Source organism: Epinephelus fuscoguttatus, linkage group LG16 (genome assembly GCF_011397635.1).
Source record: "Epinephelus fuscoguttatus linkage group LG16, E.fuscoguttatus.final_Chr_v1".
NCBI classification, from domain to species: domain Eukaryota; kingdom Metazoa; phylum Chordata; class Actinopteri; order Perciformes; family Serranidae; genus Epinephelus; species Epinephelus fuscoguttatus.
The window spans coordinates 2,440,848-2,467,500 of NC_064767.1; the positions used below are offsets into that span (position 1 = coordinate 2,440,848).

At 43.5% G+C, this 26,653-nt stretch overlaps 1 protein-coding gene, 1 long non-coding RNA gene and 1 pseudogene across 2 annotated transcripts in view; 1 reads left to right on the forward strand and 2 right to left on the reverse strand.

The window, feature by feature from the left end:
* Positions 1 to 719: 719 nt before the first annotated feature.
* On the reverse strand, positions 720 to 14,053 carry LOC125903409 (NACHT, LRR and PYD domains-containing protein 3-like; annotated as a pseudogene).
* Positions 14,054 to 17,629: 3,576 nt separating this feature from the next.
* LOC125903410 (uncharacterized) lies at positions 17,630 to 21,872 on the reverse strand. Its single transcript, XR_007451301.1, has 5 exons — positions 21,755 to 21,872; positions 20,620 to 20,675; positions 20,420 to 20,449; positions 19,394 to 19,519; positions 17,630 to 17,733 (listed from the first exon to the last, which is right to left on the reverse strand). It is a non-coding gene; the product is annotated as an uncharacterized LOC125903410 (long non-coding RNA).
* A 2,748-nt stretch (positions 21,873 to 24,620) lies between these two features.
* The window catches only part of LOC125903808 (follistatin-related protein 1-like), an 11,303-nt gene continuing 9,270 nt past the window's right edge, over positions 24,621 to 26,653 (forward strand). The window contains exons 1-2 of the mRNA XM_049600959.1: positions 24,621 to 24,866; positions 25,201 to 25,275. Coding sequence (XP_049456916.1) covers positions 25,201 to 25,275 — 75 coding nt within the window. The 5' untranslated portion in view covers positions 24,621 to 24,866. The remainder of the gene's footprint in view (positions 24,867 to 25,200; positions 25,276 to 26,653) is intronic.

Genomic DNA, 26,653 nt, shown 5'->3' on the forward strand with positions numbered 1-26,653 from the left:
TGTTGTGGATGAGAGCTCTGTGCATCACTGTGTCTTCATCTTAAGGAAATAAAGTGCAGTTAACAAATACTGGGGTCCTGTCAAATGCATTCTGTCCGATGCACCGCGGCGAATGTCCATCCTAAGAATCAGCTGTTAGAAACTGGATCAGGTGTGTTGTTACGCCCTACCTTTGGGCAACCCTGTGGGGCGAACACAACTCCACCACTCACCCAAAATAATCACGTAAGACACCTTTCAAACAATCAGATCCATGGGATTTATTAAGAAATCTCAGACTGAGAGGCAGCAGGACCAGCAGTTCCTACACTAGAGGCCTCTCTCCTCTGCTGCTGTCAGTCAGTATGTTTCCATGCACAGTTCAGTGGAGCTACAGTTACAGCTCCACTAGGACGTTTAACTGGACTACTGTCCTTGTCCCAGTATACAAGCACGGGAGAGGAATCCATTTATTGACAGTAGTATGTCTGACTCCTCTACGATAGGTGGAGATAGGTCCCCTTTCAGCTTGTTAGTATTGGACCTTTTCATGTTTTCCTCCCGTCCACAGATGTCTTCTTCTTAATACGATTTGAGTCAGACTAACATGTTTACATGGATTTCAAAAGTCCGGTTTTAGTTAGACTGACACAATAATTCTCTATTTTTTAAATCACAGACTTTGAAATTTATGGACTTAGTGAAAGTTAGAACAGCAATAATGATGTTTAAAGCAAGAATTTGAATTTGAATTGATTTATTTAATAGGGACAATGCACTTAACATAGTTTCATTACAAAGCATGAACCTGATGTGTTGCATATAGAGTTATAGCTACAGCTAATTTTCAACTCCTGTCCCTAGTTGGGCTTTTAAAACAAATACAACATACAAAATCACAATCCTATAAAAATACAATATACAAATACCCTATACAAATAATCCTGCACAAATACAAATACAACTTAGCCTACAAAATTGAATTCAAAATCATCACAACTCTATACAACAATAGGAAGAGAAAAAGAAACAATATAAATTAACTACTGAAACTACAACACTCTAATAATGAGTACAGCTCTGGTTTGCTTTAAGCCAACACTTAACTTTTGTTGTGAAGGTTTTCAGATTAGTCACTGATTTTATTTCAGTTGGTAATTAGTTCCATTGTTTACAAGGAAAATGTCATCTAAAAGGAAAACTAAGTTTTAAACAACCTTGTGTGTGTACTACTCTTAAAAGCATGTGCATATCAGTCTGTGGGGTAACCTTGTGGAATGGTCTTGATGAAGAAATCAAACAAAGCACTCGCTCTATACAGTTTAAAAACAGATACAAGAAAACACTTCTTGACAAATATAGAAATAAGGACCTCTAAACAACTCTGTTTACTTTCTGTATATATTTCTTATATTAAATGTCTGTTCCTTACATGAAACAATATGTATAATACACATGTAACTAACTGCATTCACGGCTGGGTCATGGATCATTGAATATGTTACTGTGGTCGCATATGGGGAGTGATTGGGAAGGGACAGGACTACGTAAGCTTTCTGCTTCCTCCTGTTCCCTCTCGAACACATTATTTTGTTGTTGGTGGTTAGACAGTTGTGAAGTTCACCTGTGTTATGAAGATAATCTACACTGTTCTAAAAACTGAAGGGAACACTCAATGGTCACAGTCTAACAGGAAGTCAGTTAAACTTCAGGGATATCAATGTGTCCATTCGGGAAGCACAAGTGATTGTGAATCAGTTTCAGCTGCTTTGGTGCAAATCAAAGTGACAACAGGTGCAATGGAGAGGCAAAAGCAAGACAAGCCCCAAAAAGGGAATGGTTTTACATGTGGTGTCCACAGACAGTTGCTCTCTCCTTATCCTTCCTGACTGATTCTTCTCTAGTTTGGTCTTCTGCTAGTGTCCTTGGCACTACTGGTAGCATGAGGCCGTACCTGCAGCCCAGTCAGGTTGATACCAGATACCAGGAGACCGGCCGTTACACCAGGAGAGCTGGACAGGGCCGTAGAAGGGCATCAACCCAGCAGCAGGACCGCTATCTGCTCCTTTGTGTGAGGAGGAACAGGAGGAGCACTGCCAGAGCCCTACAACATGACCTCCAGCAGGCTACTGGTGTGCATGTTTCTGACCACACTGTCAGAAACAGACTCCATGAGGGTGGCATGAGGGCCCCACGTCCTCTAGTGGGACCTGTGCTCACAGCCCAGCACCGTGCAGCTCCATCATTCACCAGAGAACACCAGAACTGGCAGGTCCACCATTGGTGCTCCGTTCTCTTCACAGATGAGAGCAGGTTCACGCTGAGCACATGTGACAGGCGTGAAAGAGTCTGGAGACGCCGTGGTGAACGTTATGCTGCCTGTGACATTTGTAGGGTTTGCACAGACCTCCATGTCATAGCCAACGGTACCCTGACTGCTGTTAGGTACCAGGAGGAAACCCTCAGAGTGATTGTCAGACCTTATGCTGGTGCATTGGGCCCTGGGTTCCTCCTGGTGCATTCGGCCCTGGGTTCCTCCTGGTGCAGAGGGCCCTGGGTTCCTCCTGGTGCATTCAGCCCTGGGTTCCTCCTGGTGCAGAGGGCCCTGGGTTCCTCCTGGTGCATTGGGCCCTGGGTTCCTCCTGGTGCAGAGGGCCCTGGGTCATACAGGCAGGCGGGGGCCGTACACACTACTGAGTCACATGAGATCAGATTTTTTGTGTGATTCTGAATCCAGCCCTCAGTGGGTTGATGATTTTGGTTCCCACTGACTGTTGTTACGTCATTTTGTTCTCAACAAGTCCTGTACAGACTGAACTATCTGTTCAGCAGTGAGACAGTTTCTCTAACAGGAGGAGACTCTCCCTCCTACAGAGAACACAGAGACACTGAGGAACCAAGTGACCAGACTCCAAACCCAGGATGAAGAGGTTCAGTGAATGTGGTTTTGAAGGTGTGGAGGTGGATCAGTGTGTCAGAGGAGACTCTGAAGAAGGACAGAGTGCCAGCAGGACAGTCCACATACACTGCTACTCTACCAGAGGAGGAGGAGGAGAAGGAGGAGGAGGAGGAGGAGGAGGAGAATGTTCGTCTGTTAATGTGCCACACAGAGTAACCACCATCATAGCAGTCCAGACTCCAGGACTGATCATTCCATCCAAACACACAGTCATCACTGTCTCCTCTCCTCCTGATTCCTCTGTAACTCACTGATATATAAACTCTTCCTCTCCACTCGACCTCCCAGTAACAGCGACCAGTCAGACCAGTTCTCCACAGCAGCTGAGGCCAGGGGTCAAACCTGTCTGGATGATCAGGATATGACTGATCCTCCTCCACATGTGTCACCTTCCTGTTGTTGTCAGACAGTTTGAGGTCTCTGTGTACTGTGTTTGTGTCGATTGTGAGTTCACAGGAATCTGATGGAGAGAAGAAGACACGATACAGCTGCAGTTATTCATCTATCATCACTCTGATGATGACATCAGAGATTTGAATGAGTGATGTCACAGTTTGAAGATCAAATGAAAACACACTTACACTTCCTCAGACCTGGTGTCAACCATTGGACTCCAGGCTCCACCCTGAAAGGAGGAGGGGGGTCAGAGCAGCACTTCCTCTTTCACCATGGAAACATGGACATTACATCACTCTCATACACACAGCTTTGTTATTGTCTCCACATGGACTGACATGTTCATCACTTATTATTAATCAGCTGATATTGTTTTAGTTCAGTGTACCTGAGCAGGTGGTGTTTCAACAGTTTACTGTGGGTTCATCACCACCACACAACACTTGACCATTACAGTCAGCTGATCCATTGTCAATATACAAGTATTGATTATTGGAGCTTTGAAACCACCTGTTTTACTCCTGATGAGTGACCTCCTTTGTTTGTGTCATAATGACTGTTGTCTGTCACAAGTAAAGGAGACACAACCTCTGATGGAGGAGGTCGGGGTGGATGGTTGGATGGGTTAGGGTTGCTGTTCACATCCTGTCTCCTAGCAACAGTCAGCACTGGTTTTTATCATCTGTAATCTGGATATCAAATATTCCAGTCAAAGTCCATCTGCAGCCACAGTGCACTGCCTGTTTCCCCATAATGTTGGTCCAGTTCTAAATAAAGCTCTTTGGTCTCTGACACACCACGTCCACAATCAGCTGTTAGTTCTTCATTGAGCGTCTGTGGCTGACTGTCACCTTTAGTTTCTGTGGTGAGTCCCACTACAAGTCCACTCTTATCAGCCAGGAACTCTCTGTCAGTGCAAAACAAACCAAATCCAGGTGAAGCTAAACTCCTTTTAAATCAGGAAACATTCCCATTATGATGACACCCATTGGTGGCAGATGATGAAGACCAAAACATCCCCCACTATTGTTTCATATGAGCCCACAAACCTGCAGCATGACCACATTGACACACGTCAACCCACCATGAACCTCCAACGTGTCAGGATACACCACTGTCCTATTATCCAATGTTGAAACAAGACAAGGCTCCAGAAACATTTCATCACCTTCCCTCCCTGTTTTGGCCCATCCTGGCTACTGTTCCCTGACTACTTGTGTCTGTGTTGATGGTCTGATGTGGGACACAAACAGTTTGATGAGTCAGTGTTTATCAGCTGTGGTTGTTTGAGGTCAGCTTGGTGTGTCAGGGTCATATGAGCCAGGCTGACAGTGTGACAGAGACAAAGTTTCCAGCTCTACCTCCTCTATCAGACTGAGTGTGTGTGGCTGCAGCAGGCCTCTTCATACCTGAGAGTGTCCAGTCTCCAGTGTGGATCCTTCAGTCCAGCCGACAGCAGCTTCACCCCTGAGTCTCCTGGATGATTGTAGCTCAGGTCCAGCTCTCTCAGATGGGAGGGTTTGGAGCTCAGAGCTGAGGCCAGAGAAGCACAGCCTTCCTCTGTGATCAGACAGCCTGACACACTGCAAACACACAAAACAACACACATGTCACATAATGTGAGGGTGGGTACCACAGTACTGCCATACTGTCGCCTACTGTGGGGTTACATCAACATTATTACTGACTTTTTTCTAGTCCCAACCAAACACCCACTAATGTCCACCAACTATCTGACAACATCACTGATTCCTCTCTGATATTTCAAGTTCCAGCAACAGAGAAAAAAACAAGATAAAACATGTTGATGGAAAGAGACTGAAACACAAAACACAACTGGTTTGAAATCATATCAGCAGAGACAATCCTGTGATGGTTATGAGTTTATCAACTAATGTAAATCAGGATTTAAGTGGCCATCAGTTGAACATGTTGATGAATCCTGACCTGAGAGTTTCCAGTGTACAGTGTGAACTCTTCAGTCCATCAGACAGAAGCTTCACTCCTGAATCCTTCAGGTGGTTGTTACTCAGGTCCAGGTGTCTCAGACTGGAGGACTGGGAGCTGAGAACTGAGGACAGAGCTTCACAGCTTCTCTCTGAGAGGTCACAGTCACTCAGCCTACAGAGACAACAATCAACAAGAAGGAAAAAAAAATTAATTTGTGTTCAAATGTAATCTCACTATATAATGACGAAAACTCTGTGTGTGTGTGTGTGTGTGTGTGTGTGTGTGTGTGTGTGTGTGTGTGTTCCATGTTTTTCTCCTCACTGACTTGGTCAATCCATGTGAAATTTGGCACAGTGGTAGAGGGTCATGGGAGGATGCCAATGAAGCAATATTACATCAATTGGCCAAAGGGGGGCGCTATAGCAACCCATTGAAATGTCAAACTTTGAATGGGCATATCTCGTGCCCCGTATGTGGTAGAGACATGAAACTTTGCACAGAGATGCCTCTCCTCATGAGGAACACATTTGCCTCAAGAACCCATAACTTCCACTTATATAGATTTTCCACCATTTTGAATTTTTTGAAAAACACTTCAAATGGATCTCTTCCTAGGAAATTTGAGCGATCTGCATGAAACTGGGTGAACATAATCTGGGGAGCAATATCTAAAGTTCCCTCTTGGCAAAAGTTGGAAAACTTCCTAAAACTGAGCTTCTATAAGGCAATGAATATTGCGGAGGGCGTGGCTCATCACATAAAGGTGTATAACATCTCAAGGGTTTCACCCATCACCACGCAACTTTGTAGGCATATGACCACACATAATCTGAGGGGACCCCTCCATTATTGAGCCCATCAAACAAAATGGGGGCGCTAGAGAGCTCATTTCTTATCTAGGCCTAACCGCCATATGGATTTTTACTAAACTTGGTAGATATGTAGAACAGGACGCCTCAAGGTGACTGGACCGCACCTTTCCCATGTGAACTACCAGTGCGCCCCACTTTTAAGTCAATACAACATATAAACACTTTAACTATCTGCCTTTGAACATGCTACCTCAACTACTAATGTACAGTTTTAGCCCACTAACTATCCCTCTATTGGCAATGGTACTACTGTACTTTCAATAAAGCAATCGTACTATCAAATTCACAAACACTCTGTCTGAATACATTGCTCTTCTTAATGGGTTCAGTTGACTATTTAATCTGCAATTTCCTATGACCTGTATCGCAAACACACACCATGTGAAACTGCACGTGGCCAACTGTGCACTCAGTGGGTATGGACTAGTCCTCTTTGATTAAGGAATGTCAGGGTGCTTTCAGACCTAGAGTCGTCTCCTTTGGTCTGAATCAGGGACTAATGTTGTTCCAGAATTGCATAATTGCCTAGAGATCAAATGCCTTGTAATGATGGGCAAAGCAGTTCTTTAGATGTTACTGAATCACAAGAATCAGTTCATTAAAAAGATTTGTTCATCAAATTGTTCAGTGCTTGGCAGGAGGAGCCCTGACTGTGTACTGCGTAGTTCAACTCACTGAACTGATACACGGCTAAGCTGCCGCTGCATCTGCCCTGCACTGGTGAGTCTCATTACTGGCCAGCCCAGTGTTTTAAGTTTGTTTATCTGGAAATTAAGTCTGTTAAAACAATGGGGAGGTGTGTGATTGTGTTCATGTGGCTTGACTCCTGGATACATTAGCCGTTAACTTGGAGAAACCGTCCCTATGAAAGTGTATCGCTGAGAAGAAATGATTTGAATCACTCAGGGATTGGCGTTAAATCATTCACTGAGTGATTCGTTCACCGAGTGATTCGTGACACAGTAGGCAGTCCCTCCCTGCACCCTGGCTGCCTAGCGACTTGTGTGTGATTCATCGTACACACGGACCGAATCAGCAGTTCCACTCCCAGCCTGCACACTCGCTGCTGAGCTCAACTGAACTGAGGAATGAACGAATCAGTTCCGGAAGTGATTCAGTTCAGTACGTTCACTCAACAGATTCGTTCTTCTGAACGATTCGTTTGCGAATGACACAACACTAATGCCTTGTGTGAGAAAGCTGCTCTTGATTGGTCAGAATTTCCATGTGGGAAAAATCCAGGAAGTAAAGCAAACGTTGAAGAAGAGTACACTTGCAAGATAAATGTGACACTTTCTAATGTCACAATGGAGGGACAACTACGCAGGTTGATTTTAGCGCTGCTCATCGTGGACTATATTGCTGTGAAAAGCAACCACTTTAAATTTGTTCAGTAAAACATGACATGATATGAAAGCATAATGGTCTTTTCTATATCAGCCAGAGTTAATATCTGTATGTTGTTCAGTAGGTGGAACTTGTAGTGTAAGAATTAATCCCTAATCCAGTAAAAGTGATATACTGCATAAAGTGATCAAGAAACAAAACCATATAACCATGTTTTCTGCATAAGTTCTTATAAAACTGAGTGAGATGCATTTATATGTGTTAAAACACTGTCATACATAACAAAGTATTCATAATATGAGTTCACATTGTATCCATATGCTAAAGAACACACACATTCAAATATAACCTATCGTACTCTGTATAATGATAACTCACATATACTCAAATGCTTGTAATACCTGATGCGCATTAAAGGATTATATTGCATGAAGGCATAGGGGACCCCAAGTTCCATATGTTTTTTAAAAATAGTGTAAACCTGAGTTCCAACCTAATGGTGGGAGAGTTTGGGGATTTACAGGCCGGAGGAAAAAGATACACCATTAAGACATACCTGGGCATGTTCGGGCATGTCTGGACAAAGGCAAAAAGGCCGGCCACCAATAGGCTTGAGCTCAGGTAGGAAGGGCTAAAGAAAGAAGGTGGAGATTCTCTTGAATCTTCACCAGCATAAAAGGGACAGCTCAGAAAGTGAAACTTCAGTCCTGCTCCGGAGCTTGACTCGATGAGTTCAGTGTTTCCCATACATTCATTTATCTGTGGCGGTGCGCCACGAATAAATTATCTCCGCCACATATAGATTTTTATGCTTTTGGCGCTACCTGTTCGACCTCGCTCATAAACACATTATAATGGGACTCAGTGTCTGTGAATGTAGCTTGTCGTTACAATTCCGGTGCAATAGGTGGCGGTATGCATCGTAAAGACGCACTTAACGCACCTGGTCCACCAGAAGAAGAAGAAGTAGACGTAGTAACAGAACGGATCCAAAGACCTCTCAGTACAAATATGTGGGCAAACAAGTCCAAAAGTGGTCCAAACAACTCTAACTCATCACGTTATATTAGCTGTTTTATTAGCCTGTGTCTGTATTAACATAGGTAGAAGCTAAACATGTGCAGAGACATTAACTCACGCTGTTAGTAGTGTTAACTGCAGCGCGAGTCCCGTAGCAGCTCGCCCCCCTGTTAATCAATTACAGCGGCTCCACTGGCAACGGGAGCGGCGCGACAACCCCCGTCTGTCACGCGACAACTCTCTATTTTACGCGGCTCTTCTATTTTTGTTGCGCTACACCCCCCTACGCGACCCTCCAGCAGATAAAAACTATATGAAATAGTGTGCTAAACGAGCACAATGTGTTTTTAAATGAATAAACCATTATCAGAGGTGATATGTGATGATTTTTTCCATGCATTTACCCATGTTTATCCGTGACATTGTGTAAATGTCCATGGCGGACATTTGAAAGTGAGTAGATGACAAACAGTACAGTAAACTTGTAGATAACTCAAATATATGTAATAACTTAGGTGGAAAATGTTTTAACATTTCATGCAGCCTACATGCAGCCTCTCGGCTCGGCAAACAGTAAACAACCCCGCTGGCTTCTCTATGTACGCAGTCAGTGGAGCCCAAATGAATACACCGCGATGCTACGCTGACGTGACGCTTACGTTTGCAGCCGGTGGAGCCCGGCCATGTGGTTCTGCTCGTTAGTAATTAACTCTGACGTTGGATGTTCACTTCTTCACACAGATGAGTATTGAAAAATATTTTTAATACCCTCCCCCCTCCCAGGACCACACCACCACGAATAGATTCCTGTCCTGTGGGAAACACTGGAGTTGTATGTGTTGAAGCTTGTGAACACATTAAACTCGATTGCAACGGACTCTGCCTGTCTCCAGTGTTTCTTTGAGTATTACTTAGCTGAATTCAAGGTACCAGATCGACATCAAAGGGCAACTGAGAAGTCAAGTGGAGGACAAGGTCGGGAGCCTACAGGCCCACTTCCAGGCACCGATTTTTGCCTCTACAAACTGAACCAGAAAAGAGTTTCTGAACTGTGAAGTTTCAAATCCTGATTGAACATTTGTCAGATTCAGAAATGCTGACATGAGAGAGAATGTTTAAACTGTATGGAGTTTCGAGAAATATGTGAAATCATTTCAGATGGTCTGCAGCTTGATCTGACCTGAGAGTTTCCAGTGTACAGTGTGAACTCTTCAGTCCATCAGACAGAAGCTTCACTGCTGAATCCTTCAGGTGGTTGTTACTCAGGTCCAGGTGTCTCAGACTGGAGGACTGGGAGCTGAGAACTGAGGACAGAGCTTCACAGCTTCTCTCTGAGAGGTTACAACCACTCAGCCTGAAGAGACAACAATCAACAAGAAGGAAAAAAATACCAATTCGTGTTAAAATGTAATCCTCTTTGATTAATGAGTGTCAGGCTGCTTTCAGACCTAGAGTCGTCGCCTTTGGTCTGAATCAGGGACTCATGTTGTCACAAAGTTGCATAATTGCCTAGAGATCAAATGCCTTGTGTGAGAAAGCGACTTTTCTTTGATCAGAATTTCCATGTGGGAAAAATCCAGGAAGTAAAGCAAACGTTGAAGAAGAGTACACTTGCAAGACAAATGTGACACTTTCTAATGTCACAATGGAGGGACAACTACGCAGGTTGATTTTAGCGCTGCTCATCGTGGACTATATTGCTGTGAAAAACAACCACTTTAAATTTGTTCAGTAAAACATGACATGATATGAAAGCATAATGGTCTTTTCTATATCAGCCAGAGTTCATATCTGTATGTTGTTCAGTAGGTGGAATTGAAGCAGAAAAGAGTTTCTGAACTGTGAAGTTTCAAATCCTGATTGAACATTTGTCAGATTCAGAAATGCTGACATGAGAGAGAATGTTTAAACTGTATGGAGTTTAGAGAAATATGTGAAATCATTTCAGATGGTCTGCAGCTTGATCTGACCTGAGAGTTTCCAGTGTACAGTGTGAACTCTTCAGTCCATCAGACAGAAGCTTCACTCCTGAATCCTTCAGGTGGTTGTTACTCAGGTCCAGGTGTCTCAGACTGGAGGACTGGGAGCTGAGAACTGAGGACAGAGCTTCACAGCTTCTCTTTGAGAGGTTACAGCCACTCAGTCTATGGAGTCAATAATGGAGAAAACACAAGCAATTCATGAAAAGACAACAGAGCATTTAAGTTATGATATATGAATCCAACTGTCTCTGTACTTACAGAGCTTTGTTGGAGGCTTTGACCACTGGCAGCAGCCTCAGAAGAGCCTCCTCTGAAGCAGAGTATTTCTTCAGGTCAAACACGTCCAGATCTTCTTCTGATGACAGTAAGATGAAGACCAGAGCTGACCACTGAGCAGGAGACAGTTCATCTGTGGAGAGACGTCCTGAACTCAGGGACTGTTGGATCTCCTCCACTAGAGAACAATCATTCAGTTCATTCAGACAGTGGAACAGATTGATGCTTCTCTCTGCAGACAGATCCTGGTTGATCTTCTTCTTGATGTACTGGACTGTTTCCTGATTGGTCTGTGAGCTACTTTCTGGGGGGGGCAGCAGACCTTGTAGGTGTCTCTGATTGGTCTGTGAGCTACTTTCTGGGGGGGGGGGCAGACCTCGTAGGTGTCTCCGATTGGTCTGTGAGCTACTTTCTGGGGGGGGCAGCAGTCCTTGTCGGTGTCTCTGATTGGTCTGCGAGCTACTTTCTGGGGGGGGCAGCAGACGTCGTCGGTGTCTCCGATTGGTCTGTGAGCTACTTTCTGGGGGGGGCAGCAGTCCTTGTCGGTGTCTCTGATTGGTCTGTGAGCTACTTTCTGGGGGGGGCAGCAGTCCTTGTCGGTGTCTCTGATTGGTCTGCGAGCTACTTTCTGGGGGGGGCAGCAGACGTCGTCGGTGTCTCCGATTGGTCTGTGAGCTACTTTCTGGGGGGGGCAGCAGACCTTGTAGGTGTCTCTGATTGGTCTGTGAGCTACTTCCTGTCTGTCTCAGCAGACCTCGTAGGTGTCTCTGATTGGTCTGCAGTGAGAGACCCAGGAGGAAGCGGAGGAACAAGTCCAGGTGTCCATTTGGACTCTGTAAGGCCTTGTCCACAGCACTCTGGTGGAGATATGTTAGTTCAGGTTTGTCTGCTGAGGCTTTAGACCACAGGGATGTTGTTTGTTGTTCTTCCATCAGATTGACTCCAGAGTTGATGAAGGTCAGATGGACATGAAGAGCAGCCAGAAACTCCTGAACACTCAGATGGACGAAGCAGAAGACCTTGTCCTGGTACAGTCCTCTCTCCTCTTTAAAGATCTGTGTGAACACTCCTGAGTACACTGAGGCTGCTCTGATATCGATGCCACACTCTGTCAGGTCTGATTCATAGAAGATCAGGTTGCCTTTCTGCAGCTGATCAAAAGCCAGTTTTCCCAGAGACTCAATCATCTTCCTGCTCTTTTTACTCCAGTGATGATCTGTCTCAGCTCCTCCATCATACTTGATGTTCTTCACTTTGGTCTGAACCACCAGGAAGTGGATGTACATGTCAGTCAGGGTCTTGGGCAGCTCTCCTTCCTCTCTGCTCTTCATCACATCCTCCAGAACTGTAGCAGTGATCCAGCAGAAGACTGGGATGTGGCACATGATGTGGAGGCTTGGTGATGTCTTGATGTGGGAGATGATTCTGCTGGCCTGCTCCTCATCTCTGAATCTCTTCCTGAAGTACTCCTCCTTCTGTGGGTCAGTGAACCCTCTGACCTCTGTCACCATGTCAACACAGTCAGGAGGGATCTGATTGGCTGCTGCAGGTCGTGTGGTTATCCAGAGGCGAGCAGAGGAAGCAGTTTCCCCCTGATGAGGTTTGTCAGCAGCACATCCACTGAGGTGGACTCTGTAACATCAGTCAGGATCTCATTGTTGTGGAAGTCCAGAGGAAGTCGACACTCATCCAGACCGTCAAAGATGAACACAACCTGGAACTCTTCAAACCTGCAGATTCCTGCTTCTTTGGTTTCAGTAAAGAAGTGATGAACAAGTTCCACCAAGCTGTACTTTTTCTCTTTCAGCACATTCAGCTCTCTGAAAGTGAATGGAAATGTGAACTGTATGTCCTGGTTGGCTTTGTCTTCAGCCCAGTCCAGAGTGAACTTCTGTGTTAAGACTGTTTTCCCAATGCCAGCCACTCCTTTGTCATCACTGTTCTGATTGGTTCATCTCTTCCAGGTGAGGCTTTAAAGATGTCTTCTTGTCTGATGGTTGTTTCTGGTCTGTGTGGTTTCCTGGATGCTGTTTCAATCTGTCTGACCTCATGTTCATCATTGACCTCTGCAGTCCCTCCCTCTGTGATGTAGAGCTCTGTGTAGATCTGATTCAGAAGGGTTGGGTTTCCTGCTTTAGCGATCCCCTCAAACACACGCTGGAACTTCTTCTGCAGGTTAGATTTCAGTTTACGCTGACAGACTGCAGCACGACTTCCTGAATGAACACAACAAAGAAGATCAGTAAGACAAAGAAAATATTTCAGCATGTCATTTCCTCAAAGAATGAGTATATGAATATATTTTGGTCCGTCTCTTGAGACATTAGTAAACATCCCATTTATCCATCATGTTAAATCTTTATAGAAATCCTCTTACTGCTCTGCAGACAGTCAGCCAGCTCCTCCTGCTTCATTCTCCTCAGGAAGTTCAGTGTGATCTTCACAAATGCCTCTCTGCTGCTCCTCCTCTGCTCTTCATCCTCACCATCCAACACCTCCTCATCCTCCCTCTGACTCTCTAAGCATTCTGGGTAATCTGAACTCAGAACCTTCTGGATCTTCTTCAGCTCGTTCTTCACAAAAGTGAGGATGTTCTCCTCCAGCAGCTGGAACAGAATATTATATGAATGACACACTCAAACATCAGATCCATGTTGGACACACTGACAATCCACTGGTGTAAAAAGTGCAGCATGGAGATGATTGTGAACAGAATAGATTTCAATTTCAATTTCAATTTCAATTTTATTTATAAAGCCCAATATCACAAATCACAATTTGCCTCACAGGGCTTTACAGCATACGACATCCCTCTGTCCTTAAGACCCTCACAGCTGATCAGGAAAAACTCCCCAAAAAAATCCCTTTAACGGGGAAAAAATGGTAGAAACCTCAGGAAGAGCAACTGAGGAGGGATCCCTCTTCCAGGACGGACAGACGTGCAATAGATGTCGTACAGAACAGATCAACATAACAAATTAACAGTAATCCGTATGACACAATGAGAGAGAGAGAGAGAGAGAGAGAGAGAGAGAGAGAGAGAGAGAGAGAGAGAGATGCAGGTAATGACAGTAGCTTACAACAACATTATTGAAAGTAATAATATTATAGTTATAGTTCTGGCTACTGTGGTACAATATGTTGAAAGTATGTATTAATATCTGGCAGTATACATGTGTGACAATAGTCATATGTGTATAATAACAGTAGAAGTATGACTAATGACTAATGATGGCAGCAGCAGCAGGAGGCATCTGGCAGGACCACGGCAGCAGCACTTTGACCACACCGTCACGCTGTCCAGGCACCGCTGTGATATGAGTTAATCTGAGAGACAGTGGAGCACAAAGGCTCGGAGTAGAAGCCGAGTTAGTGACATGCAGACTGGCCGGGTGAGCTAGATGCAGTAATAGGATACGAGAGAGAGAGAGAGAGAAGGAGAGAAGGTGCCCGGTGTATTATAGGGGGGTCCTCCGGCAGACTAGGCCTAAGTCAGCCTAACTAGGGGCTGGTACAGGGCAAGCCTGAGCCAGCCCTAACTATAAGCTTTATCAAAGAGGAAAGTCTTAAGTCTAGTCTTAAATGTGGAGGCGGTGTCTGCCTCCCGGACCGTAACAGGAAGATGATTCCACAGGAGAGAGCCTGATAGCTGAAGGCTCTGGCTCCTGATCTACTTTGGAGACTTTAGGGACCACGAGTAACCCTGCGTTCTCAGGCGCAGTGTTCTGAGTGGGATAATATGGCACTATGAGCTCTCTAAGATATGGAGCTTGACCATTTAGAGCTTTATAAGTTAACAGTAGGATTTTAAATTCAATTCTGGATTTTACAGGGAGCCTCTTAGTTCCTGTTAGTACACGTGCTGCTGCATTCTGAATTAGCTGGAGAGTTTTTAAGGACTTACTAGAGCTACCTGATAATAGAGAGTTACAGTAATCCAGCCTAGAGGTAACAAAAGCGTGGACCAATTTTTCTGCATCTTTTCGGGTCAGGATAGGCCTAATTTTCGCAATATTACGCAGATGAAAAAATGCAGTCCGTGAGGTTTGTTTTAAATGAGAATTAAAAGACAAATCTTGATCAAATGTTACTCTGAGGTTTCTTACGGTAGTGCTAGAGGCCAGAGCAATGCCATCTAGAGAAACTATGTCATCAGATAAAGAGTCTCTGAGTTGTTTGGGGCCAAGAACAATAACTTCAGTTTTGTCTGAATTTAACATCAGGAAATTGGTGCTCATCCAGGTTTTATGTCTTTAAGGCAGTTATGGAGTTTAGTTAATTGATTACTTTCTTCTGGCTTCATCGATAAATACAACTGAGTATCATCCGCATAACAATGAAATTTACAGAGTGATTTCTAATGATGTTACCTAAAGGAAGCATATATAGAGTAAATAGGATTGGTCGAGCAAAGAACCTTGCGGAACTCCAAAACAAACTTTGAGTGCGTGGGCGATTCATTATGAGCGTCAACAAATTGAAAGCGATCAGATAAATAAGATTTAAACCAGCTTAGTGCTGAACCTTTTAAGCCAATTAAGTGATCCAGTCTCTGCAGCAGAATTTGATGGTCAATTGTGTCAAACGCCGCACTAAGATCTAATAAAACAAGTACAGAGACAAGTCCTTTGTCCGAAGCAATCAGAAGGTCATTTGTAATTTTGACTAGAGCTGTCTCAGTGCTATGATGCACTCTAAATCCTGACTGAAATTCCTCAAATAGATTATTATCCTGGAGAAAATCACACAGCTGGTCTGCGACTACTTTCTCAAGGATCTTTGACATAAAGGGAAGATTAGATATTGGTCTATAGTTAGCTAACACCTCTGGATCCAGAGTGGGCTTTTTTAGTAGAGGTTTAATTACAGCTACCTAAAAAGACTGTGGTACATAGCCTGTTAATAAGGATATATTGATCATATCTAATATATGAGTGTTAACTAAAGGAAAGACCTCCTTAAGTAGCCTAGTTGGGATGGGGTCTAAGAGACACGTTGATGATTTAGATGAAGAAATCACTGCAGTCAATTCTTGAAGAGAAATTGGGGAGAAGCAATCTAAATATATATTAGATTTTACAGCTGTGTTTGAGGTTAGATAGGTACTATCTGAGGGCAGGAGGTCATGAATTTTGCCTCTAATAGTTAGAATTTTGTCATTAAAAAAGCTCATAAAATCATTACTGCTAAGGGCTAAAGGAATACAAGGCTCAATAGAGCTCTGACTCTCAGTCAGCCTGGCTACAGTGCTGAAAAGAAACCTGGGGTTGTTCTTATTGTCTTCTATTAGAGCTGAGTAATAGTTTGCTCTGGCATTGCGGAGGCCCCTCCTATAAGTTTTGAGACTGTCTGCCCAGATTAAACGAGATTCTTCCAGTTTGGTTAATCGCCAATTCCTTTCAAATTTTCGCGATATTTGTTTTAACTTACGGGTTTGAGAGTTATACCAAGGAGCGAACTTTCTTTGCTTTAACTTCTTTTTAAGAGGAGCTACAGAGTCAAGTGTGGTTTGCAGCGAGCCTACAGCGCTATCGACAAAATGATCAAAGTCGGTACAGGAAACCTGTTACTGAGGGACTTGGTATTGAATTTAACGACGGAGTAATCTTTTCCTTAAATTTTGCGACAGCACTATCTGATAAACATCTAGTATAGTAACTGTTGCTGAGTGGCGTGTGATCGAGTAAAAAGACATCAAAAGTAATCAGATAATGATCCGATAGCGAGGGATTCTGTGGAAAGACTTTTAGGTTATCAATTTCAATTCCATACGTTAGAACTAGATCAAGGGTATGGTTAAAACAGTGAGTGGGTTCATGTACACCCTGACTGAAGCCAATGGAGTCTAATAATGAGATAAACGCGGTAGCCAGGGAGTCATTATCAATGTCGACATGAATGTTAAAATTGCCTACAATAATAACTTTATCTGATTTAAGAACTAAACTGGATAAAAACTCTGAGAATTCAGATACAAATTCAGAATACGGGCCAGGAGCACGGTACACTATAACAAATAAAAGTGGCTGCGAGGTTTTCCAGGTCGGATGTAAAAGACTAAGAACGAGGCTTTCAAATGAATTATAATCTAGTTTAGGTTTAGGACTGATTAACAGGCTAGAGTTAAAAATGGCTGCAACTCCCCCTCCTCGGCCGCTGCCTCGAGGAATGTGGGTATTATTATGACTGGGAGGAGTGGACTCATTTAGACTGACATATTCATCTGGACACAGCCAGGTTTCAGTGAGACTGAGTAAATCAATATGATTATCTGATATTAATTCGTTTACTAACACTGCTTTAGACGATAGAGACCTGATATTCAACAGTCCGCATTTAATTCTCCTGTTTTGTCTTTCTGTCACAGAAGAGGTTTTAATTTTTATGAGGTTGTTATGCACAACTCCTCTTTGTTTAATTTTAGATTTAAATAATTTAGGTGGTCGGGGGACAGACACCGTTTGTATAAACCTATGAAAACTATGGCTGGGTAACTGAACTAGAAGCTCTGAGAGGCGTATAGGACTGCGACTCTCTGCAGTCTAGACTAGATGTTGTTGTTGTAGTTGTTGTACATGTACAGACCATAAATATGGAGTCCAGGTGTGTTTGATGCTGCTGGGCAGACTGACCACTGGGAACCTCTGAGCTCTCCTGGTCCACTCTGTGGAGGAATTTGGAAGAATTAGTGCAGTGCCTGTTTGGAATGAACTGTTTGGCCTCTGGTATTGCTGCTTGCAGCTTTCTTTAGAAGACCAGATGCAAACAAATGATGGGCAACCAATTCTGTATCTGTCTCACTGCAAATCCATCTGTTGAACCTACATTAAGTACTTACAGTGGGTCAGAAGAAGGACGTCCGTCTTTGAAGTCAATCCAACCACCTTTTGACTGATCACTCTTCATGGACACACAGCTGGGTACAGGGGACTTTTCTCTCTGCTGCTGGAAACTGATAGAAACACTGACATTTACTGAACATACAAGATTTCTGTCTCTGATTTCACTGGTTTTATTGGATAATAAAAGTTATTTTATCTCAATGCTTGTTTGTATTCAGTGTATGTGAATGTTTAACCAGTGTGTTGTCAGTCAGATGTGCTAAGACTTCACACTGTTGAGCTGCCACTCCAATTGAAACTGTGGCCTGTTTTGGGTTTTGGACGCAGCACATCTGAGTGCAGGGTCAGTTTCAGATAGTGCTAAATCTTTGTCTTGTTGAACTGCAGCTTGTCTTCAGACCTCTGCAGCTGGTCCTTCATACTAACAAGCCATCAAACCCTACCCTCCTCCTTTACCTCTGGACATTTAGCTGCCCTGTCCCTGGTGGTGTGGTCTTTGATCTGGGTCAAGACTCTTTTCTGTTCTGGTTCCTCTGTGGTGGAATGAACTCCCTACTGATGTCAGGACAACACAGTCACTGAACATCTTGACCAACATCTGAAAACCATCTTCCACATGATACCAGAGCCCTGCCAGCACATTCTCACTCCAACCTCGTCACATATTGACTTTTGGTCATGGACTTCCCACATCCACGTATGATGTGCAAGGAACCATTGGTGCATTCTGGGACACCATGTCAAGTTCAGCCTGTTACATGCATTGTCTTCTTTCAAAGTACACTTCTGTTTTCACAGAAAAGTTAACGTCTGCATACAGTCTCTTTCACAATCACACTACGTTGGTACAACACTGCCAACAGATGTTTTTTCGTTCAACAAAAGCATGTGGTTAGGTTGAGGATAAAAGAACAGGGTTTTGGCTTAAGAATCTTACGGGACATGAACACCGCCCTTCCAGACCGCCCCTGTCAGACTTTCACCACCTAAACTTTTGAACTTGTCCCGTTGCGTTTCCCCGATGCCACCAGGCACTGTTAAACTATAACGGCAACCAGCCGCGTGTCATGTCAGCGTCAAAGGCCTTTTTCTGTTGGTTTCTGACGCTGAAAGTCACTGCCCAAGCTCCGGATTTTGACGACTTTGGAGTGAGACCAGGCTCGCCCTGCACATCACTGTTTTCTTATTGGAGCTTCTGTCCACTCCTGTTGGATTTCCAACTACGACTGCCTGGCAGATCATAATTGGGTCTGGATTACAAAACATAAGATGTCTTGATTGGGATCTATTTGAATGGACACTGTAAATAGTTTGCACTGTGAAACTGTTGCAATCCAGTGGGTGGTGGTGATGCAACAGTCTTAAACTCTACAGATCGAGAAAAAGAACAGGTGTGTTAACGTTTCAGAGTTTTCTTTATTTTTTTCTTTGGGGGTGATGATGGTCTCCAGAAGAGAGCTCGTGTTGACGGAGCAGTGAGCATGACGACTGACATGACAGAATTCTTTTAGCATTAGGCCACAGTTGTCGGGACAATGGAGGGAGGCTAAAGTTACATGATGGATTTTGTGTTTTGAGTGGAGATTGACTGAGTGGGATATGGACCGTGGAAGAGACTGTGTTGAGGCTGTACTGGCTTCCTGAGTGACTTTTGGATGACGGAAAGCGAGGCTTGGGGCATGAAGATGATGGAGATGATGGAGATGATGGAGACAAGACCAGTTAAACTGGGAAGCTGTCAGGTTCATTTAACATTTAATGTCAGCTTACTGTGCAGCAGAGACTTTTCGTCCTTTAACATCGATGCCATGTTCATGTGACTGGTCAGTCTGAAGGGACACACAGCTGGGGTCAGGTTCAGGTCCAGGTCCAGGGGAGTCTGGTCTCTGATGGATCCTAGCACACAGAGAGGAAGACCAGCAGGGAGGGAAATTCAGTTTTCAGTCTTCAGCCTCAGTATCAGCAGCTATCAACAGGAGAAGTAGAATCCTACAGGATGACAGCAGACTGACAGGAACACTGAGAGCAGCTGTAAACCTCACTGACCACCAGGGGGAGCTCACAATCCAAACCTCCACCCTGTGGACCTGCACACTGAGCCCTCCCACACTTCACTCACTCTGTCATGTGTTTAAATTCTCACTGTTAACACTGTGACACTGCTGAGTCCACAGGGTTAACATGAGGACTACAGTCGTTGCCATGGATACAGCATGACATATGACAAACAGTTGAAGCTGTGATTAATCTCAGAGTTTGTCTCCAACAGTTTTTGTATCAGTAACAGTTTGTGCAACATGTGTTCAGTCTGCTGCTTCAGACACTTTAACAGAGACACATCATGTAACGTTCACTATATATACAACACAAATACATACATACAAAGAATAAAGTGTGAACACGTTAGTACACGCACAGCAGCAGATAACTATTGTTGCTATCATAAAAGTTTGTCATTTTAAGGATGTAAATTCTATAAAAGTTCATGTCACTTAAAGTATGTTGCTTTTCTATAGTTTGTCTGAAGGGTACACCCCTTAACACGAGGTGTGACAGACTAACCTGCGTGTGTTTTGTTCATCTGCTTTAGATTAAGAGGCGTTCATAAGGTCGGAGGTTCTGAGGTCCCGACCATTAACTGGTTATATTGACACACTGTGGCTCTTTGAGGACATTTACAGGTTTCTTATGAGTCAGTGTTGAGGTGAGAGAGCAGAGAAACAGGAAACAGAGAGTTGATGAACATGTTGAAGGTGAAACAGGATCAAATGTGATGTCAAGTGTTGAGTGTGATACCTTTTCATGTTGGTGATAACCTGCAGCCTCCTGATGAAGACAGACAGACAGACAGACAGACAGACAGGTTCATCATTAGACTTTAAAGTGCTTGTTGTCAGATAAACTTTGTGCTGTGGAGTCTGGATCAAAGACAGGAGGTGAACACATGAACCAACAGAGACACATTAGAGACTGGAATCAATCAAAGGTCCACTTACTCAGTTTCTTCTCATGGACTTCATCACTCTGCAGCTCTCTGCTGTCTGGACCAGGTCTGTGGACACAAAGAGTTTTCTGTTGATCTGAGTGGGACCATGTGCTCCATCAGGACTCAGACTGGAGGCAGACTGGCTCTTTTAAGCCCTCTTCACACAGGAAATATGTGCTGCCGTCATGGATTTGTTCAAGTGATATTTGCTCATTGAGACAGAGGAGACGTTTACGCTGATGTTTCTTACAGCTTCATTCACACATGGCAGCACATTTATGGACAGAGACTCCATGAGAGAGAGAACAACAGTGAGTGAAATGATGTGAAGGAAGAAGAAGGTTTTCTCAGCCTCTGTTAGAGTTCATAATGTGTCCTCTTCTACACCAGAGGACACACTTCATGTTGCTTTGTCTTTGTCTGTCTTTGGGGATGACCTCACTTTTCACTTGTGTTTGAGCGACTCTGAAAAGCTCTTCAACATTTCAAATGTTCCAATGTGCTCGTCACATCATCCACAATCAATCCCATCAGCTCCCAGAGACTTTCTACCTTCATCTGTAGAGGAAACACTGAGAGCATCAGTCCAATCATTGATCAGCACGTCATCACTCATTCATCCTTTACATCATTTCTCCTGGACTCAACCTCCTGATTATCACTGATGGACTCTGAGTCACGTGACGTCCACCACTAATGTCTCCTCTCAGTCAGGCTGTTGGTGGATCTGTGGCCCTCTGGTGGCACAAAGGGAAACTGCAGCATGTCACTTTGAGCTGACACACCCAGTTCACCCAAAATAATAACAGCCATCATTATTTCTGTGCTGATTGAATATGGCTGATGTGCTTTAAACACCTTCTTTATGCAGACGCTCACTTACAAACATAAAACCAGTTTCTCTCTAAATGTCATCGACCAGTAAAAACTTTCATGTCCTGTTTACAATGTATAAGTAAGTTAAAGTCCGGACTGAAGAGTTTGTGTTCTTCTTCAGAGGGTTTGGAGGGACGTGTCTGTCCGGTCCTCACTGATCCTCCTCTCATGGTGGAAACTGAACTCCACTTTAACAAGTTTCTACAGGAAGTGAACTAACAAAGAGTCATTCAAGAGTCACACAGTGAAAAGTATCAAAGCTTACAAACCTTTAGATGGAGACAAGAAGCTGCGACACGACGACGAGCACACAAAGTGAAACTAAACTGCCAACAGGAATGAAGGGGCGGTGACAAACAGCTGCTCTCACATCAGTCTCATTCTTCACATCCACCCAGTGCCGCCTCCACACTGCAGGTGGCGCCCTCGGCCCAAATATACAGGCTAGATCTGTCCTTCGGTAAAGTTGACCAGATGTAAAGAGGTTGACACATCTGGATTCACTTCTCCTTACAGAATCCAGCTATGTGCTTTTGAGCAGTTTGGAGTCGATTATCGTTATTATAAACATGGACAATGTATCCCCATTCAGTTGACCCTACTGTAGTAACCATAGACATATATACATAGACATATATTGTGTTTATACAGTATGTTTACACAGTATATATATATGTGTATATATATATATACACACACACAGTATATATATATATATATATATATATATATATATATATATACTGTTTAAACATACTGTATAAACACAATATACACAATACAAAACATAGTATAGCATATTAATACATTTATTAATATATTTTAATAAACAAAATGCTTGATTGTTGATTGAGTTTATTTCTCACACACACTCACTCTCTTTTATACCCACAGCCATCAGACTTCATAATTCTTTGTTAAATAGATGATCTTACAGACTTGAGGTGTATAAAAGAACTGTGTTGTGACCTAAATAACATGCTGTTGCTATCTGCAGAAAGTATTAAAGCATGAAATCCCACATTTTTGATGTACGAAAGCATCCTGCATCATAACTACATGTGTGCTGTTTGTAACAAACCAAACCGCGTGAAAATCAGTTGAAAATTCAGTGAGTTATTCTATTTTACTTGTGCATACAGCTCCTTCCTCAATAGAAGTGAATGCACTGTGGAGGCGAAGCGAGACCCATCCAAGATGGCGGCCGACCAGGATGTCGGCTCCAATAGGCAGCGGCAGTCAATGCAGCGCCTATGTATATATGTCTATGGTAGTAACTGTACAGAAAATAAATAGAGTTTGTAAGTTGCGTGTTTCCATTTTCGGTACCGATTTCTCATAATGTATTTCAATAGGTTCGTTCGAGATGAGCCAGTCCTGCGCAGATTCGATCACCAGCGATCGGCGCACAATGCATGCCGGTTAGTTTTGTGTCCGACTTCATCCCAACTTGCTCTGACATATTACAAAAGTGGACAGCAGTAAAACCGCGAGAGCGAGATGGCCACAGTTTGTAGAGCCAGGCGCTGCAGCTGCTCTCCACCGACTGCACCGCCTGGCTCTCACCTGATCTAACAGCTAATTGGTTCAGATGTTGATTCAACAATATGACGTTTTAGATAAACTACTCATTTTTGTTGAATTTTAGAGATTAAGATTGTATTTGTCTGACCTGAAGGTTTATTCTGTGAACAGAAAACATGTTGTGTGACTGATGGTGAAAACAAACTGATATATGGGTCTGATCACTTTTTTAATGAATTGACATCATTCCAGACAGGATGTTAGTGTGTCTGTGACTTCCTGCACGGACTGAAGGCTGCTGGAAACTGTCGGGAAACTGTCCGACTTCACCACAGCTTTTTGTCACCGCCCCCCCGCTGTGGCCGCCTGCTCTCGTTTACTTTTCAGACGAGGCGCAGTTCATCTCGAACAAGCCTACTGGCTAGATGAAAATTATTTTCTGGTCGCGTTTGAATTGTGCCATGAATTTCACATATGTTGTTTTTGAATTTTAATATATTTTTTCGTGCAAAGAAGGCTACGAAGGCTAAGAAGTTTTATACTGTGACTTACGAGCTCCATAAAATCCCCAGAGTGGCAGAGTGAACAAACAACATGAGATAAGGTTTTGTATAGATTTGTAAAAATGAAAATTAGAACCTGAAGTGATTAAAATGTGATAGAAATGAAGTTATTAAAACGAACTGATTGGCAATAGCAGACCTAGTATACATTAGGCTATATCGTCCCAAAGGCACTCAATACACCACTGTCCTGCCTCGAAGAAGAGGGGTGAGAGGGATGAGAGGGGTAGAGTCGTAGGTTAGCTACGATCCATCTCACGCTCCATTCTACCCTCACTGTGAACAAGACCCTGAGATACTTGGACTCCGTCTCTTGAGGCACTCTCTCCCAACCCAGAGGGAACAATCCACGGTTCTCCAGCAGAGAACCATGACCTCAGACTGGGAGGTGCTGACTCTCATCCTGACCGCTTCACGCTCAAACCGCCCCAGGTCATGCTGGAGGTCACGGTGTGATGAAGGCAACAGAACCACATCATCTGCAAAGAGCAGAGATGTAATTCTGGGTCTCTTTCTCCTGCATCACAAGAAAAAGTCCTGGGTTCAAAATGTTGCTTAATCAAAAGTTAAGGATGATATATCAAAACTTATGAAATAATTTTGCTCTTCAAGTGCAAACCACTATTTATAAAACAATGTAATCCATTACTTCTTGGTGCAATACTCCATTTATTATTTATTAATTATTTATTAATTATTTTCATGAGGCAGTATTTTCTGTGTGACATCATGAAGGTCTGAACAGTGTGACACACGTGGAAACATGAGGAGGTTTTAAACAGGAGGTGAAATGATTTGTTTGTCGTGTCAGTCAGAGGATTAATAACCTCACCTCCTCCTCCTCCTCTTCCTCCTCCTCTTCTTCTTCTCTGTCTCAACATGTCAGAGGGTCGCGTGTCTTTAACTTATCATTCTTCAAGGAGGCAGCTCGTGTGTGTGTGTGTGTGTGTGTGTGTTAGTGTGTGTGTGTGTGTGTGTGTGTTTCAGAGAGAGGGGCGTGTGTGACTCTGGACAGCTGGTCTCCTTTCTCCCCCTACATCCCTCCTCCTCCTCCTCCTCTTTGTATGTCAGACTTTGTTTCCCTGCAGAGAGGAGCAGTTGTGTTCACTGATCGTCGGCTGGATATAAACTCCTCATGGATCCGTTCTGATAATCTGGATATCTGAATATGAATTTACCTCCTGATTGATTGACTCAATGCTTTATTGATTAGTTTTGATCAGTGATCAGAAACTGTGGAGTGACTGAGTCTGACTGGCTGTTTAATGCTGACTGGTCCAGAGCGACTGACACGGTACGGCTGCTTTATCATTATTATTATTGTTGTTGTTGTTGTTATTGTTGTTGTTGTTGTAGTGATGGAAGCACAACTTCAGTAACATGATAAAATAAAAAGTTTTATTGTTGTTAAAATAATAAATATTTTCCTTATATTTAAGGATCACTTAACTAAGTCTAATATTCTCCTCACCTTGTACCTCCGTGTCCTCTTTTCTTTTCTTCTCCTCTCCTCCTCTTGTCTCCTCTCCTCTTTCCTTCTCTTGTCTCCTTTTTTCCTCTCCCCTTTGGTCTTTCCTTTCCTTTCCTTTTGTCTCATCTTGTCTCCTCTCCTCTCCTCTCCTCTCCAGATGTTGACCATCTCTGTTCTGCTGCTGCCGTTGCTCCTCTCCTCCCCTCCTGTCTCCTCGTCTCCTCTGGCCAAGGTAAACTCAATAAGTTCTTTTTTCTTAAAACACTGTAAAAACACGTGTGTTAATATTCACAGTAACAAACATGAGCATTAATATAAGTGTTGAAACAATCACTGTGATAATATCAGGTTATATAACATCAGCTCAGCTGCAGACAGCAGGAGGCTGTAAATACGGGCTGAAGGTTAAACGCAGAGATAAAAACAGAGACAATGGCTGAAGACGCCAAAGTGCTCTCAGGTGAACTCGTGACTCACAGGTTCGGGTCAACTCATTTTTCCAGCGGTGACATTTCCAATTTTCCACTTTCCCCAAAGACCAGTGTAAATCCATCACAGGTACTCACTCAGGAGAGACTGATGTCGACCTCTGACCTCTGAGGAAGGAGGCTCTGTGTGTGTGTGTGTGTGTGTGTGTCGAGGGGTTACACGATGAAACTTTGCCCTAAAAACGAGGAGGAACAAAGACGCTGCACACACACAGGTCAGGTGAGCAGCTCCTCAGGTATGTGTGTGATTAGAGCTGTCAGCAGCTGTAATTTAGGTTTAAACACACTCTGCTGTGTGATGGTTTGTTTCCTCTGCAGCTGGTTCATCACCTCTGAGTCCAAACATTAAATCAAAGAGGAAACTTCAGTGCTGATACAGTGAACTTTACTTTGTATTTAACGTTTCATCGTTCACAAACACAAGACGAGAGGAGCCAGCGACAGTAAAGCTAAAATACTAATTGTGAAACTCAGACTCAGACAGATCTTCTGTACTTTTGAAAAATAAAAACATGCTGCAAAGGACGCAGCGTCCGTCACTTTGGTCCACACTAAAAATATCTTAACAGCTTTTGGATGGACTGTCATGAAATAAGGCTCCATTGTTCCCCTCAGGACAAACGTAAAACCTTTGCTGATCCGCCGACTTTTTAATTTAGCGCCATCATCAGGTCACAGTTTGTCCAATATTTTTGCTATTTTCTGAAAAAACATCCACAAACTTATGGCCAGTTCATAGTTTCTGCATTAGTAAGGGTCTGTTTTAAAGTCGTCATCTGTGCAGACCTCTCTGCAGATGTTAACACACAGTCCATTTTTTGTGACCTCACCCTCCAGTCCAGTCTAAAACGATCCAGCTGTGGTCGCTGCACCACGGTGATATTTGAAAGACAACCTCTCCGGTCACAGTGGCGTCTTTATGGTTTCAGTGCCAGCAGACGTTGGCAGTACCAGGAAGGTAAGCTCACCTCCCAGCCTTCATGTCTTTGTGGCGCCACCACGGCCACACCATTTGATGAAAACTAAAAAGCTTTGTGATTCAGCATAACAAACATCTGTAGATGCTGCATCCTGAGTTTGAAGTTGATCTGTAGGAGGAGTTCGTTAAAATACAACACCTGG